Source organism: Micropterus dolomieu, linkage group LG02 (assembly GCF_021292245.1).
Source record: "Micropterus dolomieu isolate WLL.071019.BEF.003 ecotype Adirondacks linkage group LG02, ASM2129224v1, whole genome shotgun sequence".
NCBI classification, from domain to species: domain Eukaryota; kingdom Metazoa; phylum Chordata; class Actinopteri; order Centrarchiformes; family Centrarchidae; genus Micropterus; species Micropterus dolomieu.
The window spans coordinates 22,835,742-22,844,147 of record NC_060151.1 but is presented as its reverse complement, the minus strand read 5'-3'; the positions used below and the strand labels follow the sequence as shown (position 1 = coordinate 22,844,147).

General features: G+C 37.3%; 1 protein-coding gene across 1 annotated transcript; it reads right to left on the bottom strand.

Annotated features, from left to right (window-relative positions):
* Positions 1–2,191: 2,191 nt before the first annotated feature.
* LOC123964917 (complement C1q-like protein 2) lies at positions 2,192–3,113 on the bottom strand. The gene is made up of 3 exons (XM_046041580.1): positions 2,849–3,113; positions 2,613–2,747; positions 2,192–2,522 (listed from the first exon to the last, which is right to left on the bottom strand). Exons 1-3 carry the CDS (start codon positions 3,102–3,104, stop codon positions 2,236–2,238), a joined length of 678 nt encoding a protein of 225 aa, XP_045897536.1. The 5' UTR covers positions 3,105–3,113; the 3' UTR covers positions 2,192–2,235.
* Positions 3,114–8,406: the final 5,293 nt, after the last annotated feature.

Genomic DNA, 8,406 nt, shown 5'->3' with positions numbered 1-8,406 from the left:
GGATGGCGACATATAATATATATTGAAATTTGACTCTAACACTAAGAGATGAATCAGGAGCTACTTTTTTCTAGTTTACCTTCAACTGGTTTAAAACAGCCTCTATCCCCAGGAGAATAAAACCCTAAAATACCCAAAATGAATCAGGTATAACTCCTCAACACAAACCCTATATGCATATTTCTAGCCTCTTTCAATGGGTCAGAATAAGAAAACCATTTTAAGTAAACCTTTTTATTAGGGGAGTAAGGAGACACAATATTGGGTTCACGAGATTGAGAGGAGACAAGATTTTTAAGAAATACACTACTTTTTCATAAAATCTTTATGCTGAATTGTATGAAGTTTTTGAGCATTAAACACCTAATTCTGGTGAATTCTTCTGCACCAATTTATGGTGGGATTTTTTTTTTATTTGTGTAAAGGGAAACATAGAATTCAGGTGGCAGGTGTGACAATTGAAGATGTAAAAATATAACAGAATAGGCTAATGCAGTAAGGCTCTCAGACATTTTGTGGTGCTTTCAGATACTTCATGTTTCTCCTGTGGGTCAACTTTTCTCATGTAATGTCATCCCTGCTGTCAGTACAAATGCAGACATGATTCAGTCTTCCCTCCACTTTTGTTTCTTTGTTTGGGAAAGTAACCTCTTTATATGTGCATGTGATACTTTTTCATCATGATAAATTAATTCAATGGAATTCAACTTCTGGACTCTCCTGTGTTTCAGCAGGTTTTCAGCTCATGTTAAAAACTTTCTGCACATTCAAAATCTATCCCACATATTTGTGTTCTCTGACATGTGACAAAAGAGTTGCATTACTATGAGAATTCGTAATATTTTTGTGGCTTCATTTTCTTTTAAAGTTGAAAGCCTCATGTAGTAGGCTACAAAAGTGAGACAGTGTCTGTGAAGAGGGTGTAGATGTTTGGTACTAAAGTTGCCTGGTATGAATTCTAAATTTTAAGGCAATATCACCGTTATAACCAAGATCCTGCAGATAATAATTCAACTGAATGTCTTCTCCTACACCTCAAGTACAACTGTAACTCTACATTTGATAAAAAGAAACTAAAATACAACATTTATGATTTATTTATATATTTATAATTTATAAAAGTATACCCAGGCAATCTCTGTGTTTGCTATTTATATGTTGACATTCACGTGAGTCTTTCTTCAAAACACACACACGTGTTACACATAACATTAATCTCCCCAAAACACTGAAGTATTAATAAATACAATGAATATTGATAAATGTTCCTATGACCGAAGAACTCCATTTTATACAAACAGATAACTTCAGAATAAAAGGTCCCCCAGATATAAAATTACTCATCTCAGTGATTATTCTTGTTTTTGGGTGTCAGCACTACGAGCCAGCCACACGATGGCGAAAAAGACCATGTGACAGAATGGAACATTGGGGTGCCGTTCACTTCAGTCCCAGAGGGCAGAGGGGCAGTCAAAGTGATACATCCTATCATACATGCTTCATAAAGTGTATCACCTATTTTGCATAGTCAAGGAAGGAGAGGAGGGCTCTGCAGCAGGTGATTAAAACTGCTCAGAAGATCCTTGGTAACCATCTAGCGAGCATCAGTGATGTCTATGATGTGAGGTGCCTACGCAGAGCCCAAAGGATACTAGAGGACAGTACACACCCCAGCCACAGCCTGTTCACCCTGCCCTTCTGGGAAGAGACATAGAAGTTTCTGCTGCCTCAACACCAGACTGCAGAGCAGATTTTTTCCTCCAAGCAATGAGACTTTTCAACTCAAATTCATCCTCAGCACTGCTCTGTTGAATATAGTTTATTTCTGTCTACCATTTTATGATTGTAGCAGAAGGGAGTTACAATGATTTCACTTTACAACCTGTTGTGACAAATAAACCTACCTTCTACCTTCTGAAATATCTATTTTGCTAATCACTGTCATGTCCTATGGTGGCAAAATTGGCCCAGAGGACCCACTGACCTACTCAGCTGAATTATTGTTCAAGGGTAATTCTGTGTATGCAAACAAAAACAATAATGCTGATCCACAAAACCTCACAGGCACCAGTATTTTTATATTATTTTATACATTTAATTTTCTATTGTGTTTTTTCAAACACACAGGCATTTTACCTTCAATAAAAACAACATTATGAGATGAAAATAGAGATGCATGTGCAAACATGGGCATTGTGCAAAGCTTAATATTTATTTTGATACACAGTTGATGAATCATATGATGAAGAGCAGAAAACCACTGAAGGTGTTGTAGTTCATGGCATCATCATAGACCACCCTGTTTGCTTGGAGCTCCACGTACACGTTGTCTCCCACCTCGAGGGGGATGACCACAGCGTTGCTGCCCATGTCATGGCTATCAGACCCTGCAGTGTCCCAGACAGATGTTAGCCGTTCACTGTTCTTCATGAGGCTCACAACAGAGTTGGGAACAGGATTGAGGTTGTTGAACATGGAGAATCGAAAGAAGTACATTCCTTTGACCACTGCTGTGAAAATACCTGCCAAAATGAGGATAATTGTTTAAATTTTACGAGTTCTTATTTGTCTTTTTCTCTCTCTTGTCTCTTTCTCTCTCTAGTATACACTACCTGTTGAAGGATTGTAGCTATTGCCAGTGTTGGAGAAGACCCTCTTATACTGCAGTGGGGCAGCAGTGGTGAAAGGTCCAATATCTCCAGAGCCAGATTCCCTGAGAGCTGCAGAAAAGGCCACCTGAGGTGTGCCTGAGAGCATCACATTATCACAAACACATCAGAGGTAAGAATTTATAAAGCAAAGGATTATTTCCCATTATTATATCCCGTGAAAAAAGTTGCTCTGTTACCTCCAGTCAGGCTCCGCAGCTCCAGGACTTCTTTTTCAGTGTTTAGCAACTTATCCTCCAGGAGTGTTATTTTTTCTGCCATGTTAGTGACTTTCTCTCCCACTGCTCCCAGGTTTTGAGTGATGGAGGTGAGACAGCAGGTGTCACAGCAGCTGGTTGATCCTGAGCACTGACTGACTTTATCATTGTTTTCATTAACTTGGATTTCACATACACAGCAGCTGAATGTTAGAATCAGGACTACAATCTTCTTCATCCTTGTGGTTTTGAAGTCTCTGCTTCTATGCACTCTTTCTCTGTCAAACTTCCCCCTTTTATACTTCATCTGACATTGCGCAAAACAAAAAAACACCAGCTTCAGGAAACACCCATTTTAAAAACTGTCATCTTTATTGAGGTCTTAGTTGAGCTAGTTGGGAAAACAAAAAACTTCAACAAATGATTAATAATAGTCATACATTGTGTTAATATAGAACATTTTACTGTAAGGCAAAGTTTACAAAGTGCTTTACAGGCCTGAAGTTGTAAATCTTTGCATAAATCAAGTCCAAAGAGGTGTTTAAAAGATGATACTAATTCAAAGGGCATTCTGCATTTTGTTACCCATACCCCATAAATGACTCCACTCTGGTTAACAAGGAACTAAAATATCTATAGCTACACACAGTTACTATAGAAGCCTTGTCATACTTTGTAGATAAGGTAAAAATAATAGGCAATCATTTTAGGGATTCTTAAATTGTTGAGACAGTCTGTAATGATAAATTGTCTTTTACAAAGAAGGTTAAGTAAAGTCACATTATAATGATTCCCTCTTTTCCACTATATGTTGATGCTACAGTATATGTTAAGTAATCTAATCTTCAGTTTATTTTGTTTCCTAATGTGGCTTGTGTTGCTTAAATTGTGTATCTGTGATACTTGTTTTCATTTGTTTGATTGCCCATGGGCTCATATGCTACTGTATGTTCAGTCAGTGTTATTAATCTAAATAATCATCTAAATAATGTGCATTTTTTTCATTTTAAATTGCCAATAAAGAATTATTTTATCTAATCAAACTCAATACATTATTTTGAGGCAGAAACATTTTGCTTTTGCTAATACTTTTTGGAAACTTTCACAATGAATTTGTATGATTCATTTTGCTGAGTCCCTTTCTGTAAGGCCATTAGTTTATGATCGCTGACTGTCTGCTTGACAAATAAAAACAGATGTTTCGTGGGTATTGATTTTACTTTTTTATGAAGAGACTTAGGGTAAATATCTTTACTTCAATGGTCAGTGCCTTAAATGCCTCCCATACATTTTTAATTATTTAAGGCTATCTTGGTAAATATTACATGTACTGGCTTAATAGTCATTAAAATATTTCCTTTTTCCTAGCTGATTGCCCCCATTACTGAGGGTGTCAAGGTCCGACAGTAATGTGACACTAATTTAATCTCAGCAGCAATGAAGTAAAGATAAACAAGTGGGAGTTTGGCAAACTCAACATGTGTTTCTAAAGTAGTGCACAATGCAGAATTTTACAGTATTATCACAGCTATGAATAGGCTGGGAACTGAAAACAAACAGAAACGTGATTCATCAACTCAGTTATTTTGAACATAATCCTGATGCTCTACTTTCTGTATCAGCAACTTTGAAGGAATTTAAATTTTTGATTATAGTCTGCTAGACATGGTGTTCACCTACCTAGGTGAAGAGGAGTAGGGATCATCATCAGAGAAACAAGATGATTAATCACTGTGTTATCCCACGGGCTTCAGCATCACTCTGATGATGCTGTGGCCATTGGAAGACATGACCTCCTTCCCTTTTACAGTTTTTTCAGACACTATTGAGTTGATGATGCTCAATAGTGTCTGAGATCCAAATAAACATGCAAATATATGCGCTCAACAAGCCTTGGATCTAAGTGTATTCATGTCTTGTCTGCTTCAGCTGAGTCAGTTGCATGTGTCCTTATTTTTGCTTGAAAAGATGACAGCTTTTCTGTATGGGAATCAGTGAGCACCCCCCTCCTCCTCCACCCACCCACCTCTATTCAGTCTGGCCTTCTGTCCTCTCAGTGCCATGGCACCGGCATCACTATTAACATAATGATGCTATAGATGTTTCTTTCCCAATGCTTCAGTGAATGTGGACCATATGGTGATGACGTAAAGAGGAGAAAGTGGTTAATGTGAGCTCAGCCGTGTAAGTAGTTCCATCATTTAATGATTAGCAGAGTAAGCAGCCATCATCCGAACGTTTGTTTTGAAACAACCAAAAATTTTCCCCAATTACAGTTTTCACTTTTGTTTTTGTTGTGCTAACAAAAATCCCAGCTCCCCACCCATGGCTACAATGTTTACCTAAACAGCAGTGTCTCAGCTTCTAACCACAAATTGTCCTTTTTCGTACAGGGGCTTTCCCAGCTCCCTCTCTCTATAGGCGCAGACACTACAGGAGGGTGGGAGGGCCTCAGGATGTTCTCTGAATAACAGGCCCTCTCATGAGCAGACACCCCAGGGAGCAAGACAGCCCAGCAGGCCACCCAGCCCACATGAGTGCATACATGCTCCCACAGAGTGTTTGTTGGAGGGCAGAGGTCTGATCCCTCAAAAAGTCTGAGCAACCATAATAAACCCAAGCTGATAGTGTTAAACTGTGATGAATATGTGCTGTGAGAGAAGTATGTTAGTGTAGCCGCTGGTTATCCGCTAATCTCAGTCTGTTTTTGTTGAACATTTGACAAGATAAGAAACTCAAGATACAACCATTTAAACCAATTATTAAGCTGAATAAACCTGTCTTGAGAAAGTTGGAATAAAATCAAACAACAAAACAAACAAAATGCATCTTTTCATGGTCTATACATTTTATTTTGTAACACTAGTGACCAGGCAATAAAACAAATATTTGGCTCAAGTCTTTACTGACACAGTGGCATTGCCTTACACACATCTTGCAAACCGCATGGTTTCTTTATGCTATTTATGACCCTTTGATTTTATTCCATCTCAAATAAAAGTCGCCTGCTGGAAAGATTCTTGGTTTAATTGCATGTTGTCATGGATCGATTGATTTCTTTATTTTGAACATGTAAATAAAATTAAGAAAATAATCAACGAAACAAAAATTTGTGGTAAAAAACAAATGAACTACAAAGTAAAACTCCATACTTTCCAGTACTTAAAAACCTCTATTTACATGTGCAAAAAGGAGGTAGGAAGAAGTAAAACTTATGTACTCCTACCCCTTTATACCCTTTCTACCATATTTAAGGAAATAACTACAAAATAATAAGTCTACAGAGATAATACATTTAATCAATGAAAATATATATTCAAAAGTTCTATTCACATACAGATATTACCCATACACAATATTTATACATACTACAAATTATTCAATATAAGTCCAGGTTACTATTAGCACTGTGTTTCTCTGTACCTCTGGAATATAATTTCTTTATAACATCTTTTTAAAATGGAATATGTTTGGACATTGCTTTAATTCATTATTTAGTTTATTCCACAACTTAACACCACTGACAGATAAACAGAAACGTTTCCGAGTAGTTTGAAAACTGGGTGTTTTAAAATTTGACTTTCCCCCCTCTCTTTCAGAAAACCTTTTCTGTATATTGCCAGACAATAAATTGTTTCTCGCCTTGAACATAATTACTGCTGTTTGAAATTCAACTAGATCAAATAGTTTTAATGCTTTAGATTGTGAAAATAATGAGTTGGTGTGTTCCAAATATCCAGTGTTATGAATTATTCTCATTGCTCTTTTTTGAAGTATAAATAACGATTGCAATGAATTTTGATATGTGTTAGCCCAAACGTCTACACATTAATTTAAATACAGTAACACCAGTGAACAATACAAAATGTGGAGTGATCTGTAATCTAGAATGTACTTAGCTTTAGCCAGAACTGAAATACTTCTAGACAGTTTTGTTTGGATATGTTTTACGTGAGATTTCCAGCAAATCTTGTCGTCTATAATCACTCCAAGGAATTTCATTTCATATACTCTTTCTATATTAACACCCTCGATCTGTAACTGAACTTGATTGATTGATTTACAATTGCCAAATATCATGAATTTAGTTTTGCTCAAATTTAATGACAACTTATTTGTGTCAAACCACTGTTTTATTTTTCTGAATTCTTAAGTGATTAAGTCCAGGATTTGCTGTAAATTCTGACCAGAACTAAAGACGTTTGTGTCGTCTGCAAATAATACAAATTTGAGTAGATCAGATACTTTACATATGTTGTTTATGTAGAGGATAAATAATTTTATCATAGATCTTCTAATACAAATGATGAGGGAATACATTTCTTGCATTTCTTGCAGCATTTATTCAAACAGCACACTTCCTGCCTCACATCTTGAAAGACGAGTCCCATGTAATTCTCCAGGTGGAGATGTCAGTTTCAGTGATGGAGAAGCCAGACTCTTCCCTGGTCTGCTTATTAACTCTCAATTTTCCATCTGGAGGCATCACCAAAAGGTGAAGGTGAACAGTGTAGATTGAGATTTATTGCGCCATCCGTCACAGGCCGACGACCCACCCAGGCCAGCAAGGTCAGAGATGGCCTTCTGTGTATATACGCAAACTCTGGAAAAATCCAGTAAAGGGGGGGGGGGACGACAAAACAAGATTTATATGGATACTCTGGGTGGATGTCTCTTCGTCTGTCGTCTTTTGAACTGTCTCACTTCACATTCCCCCAGTTTGCCAACATGTTTATCCAGTGTCATGGTGCGTACTTGCAGTCATGCTTACTTGTGTATCTAATGGTGGGGATGTTAGCTCAGAGGGTCAGCCCAATGAGGTTAATGGCCACTATAAAAACACAGACCTTCTGGTGGCCCAGCAGGAGGTTTGGTCAGGAGGGGGGTTGTATAGTCCCAGCCTGGACCCTTGTTCTGGGTTGTTCAGAGGCTGTCAGCAGCATCCAAACTGTTTTCCAGCAGAACAGCAGCAGTAGACCTGATGGGCTGAACAGATGGAGGCCATGTTATATCAAGAGCAGCAGATAAAGCCCTTCATCCTCTGGTCTGTTCAGTCCACAACAGGCCTCATCTTAGGTTGTCCATTCATCTTTCTCTCACTGTATATTGACTAGAGTGAATAGATTGATTGATTGACTGACTGAGTAGTCAGATCTTTTACTTTAGTAAAAGTAGCAAAACCACAGTCTAGAAATGCTCTTACAAATCATGCATTCAGAATTTTACTTAAGTATTAGTCTCAAAATATACTTAAAGTATCAAAATTATTATTATATAATTATAGGTATTGGTGAAAAACTATGAAAGCATCACGGTTGCAGCTGATAAAGGTGGGACTCATTTTAACTACATGATTTACGGCTGGGTAGTGAATTCTATAATGACACATATTAATTTATGCTTTGATTACATTTTGTATTAATAATCAGAATCTTCAAAGTGACTAGTAACTGAAGCTGTTACCGTATTTTTCGGACTATAAGGCGCACTTAAAAGCCTTTATTTTTTTCAAAAAACGACAGTGTGCCTTATAATCCGGA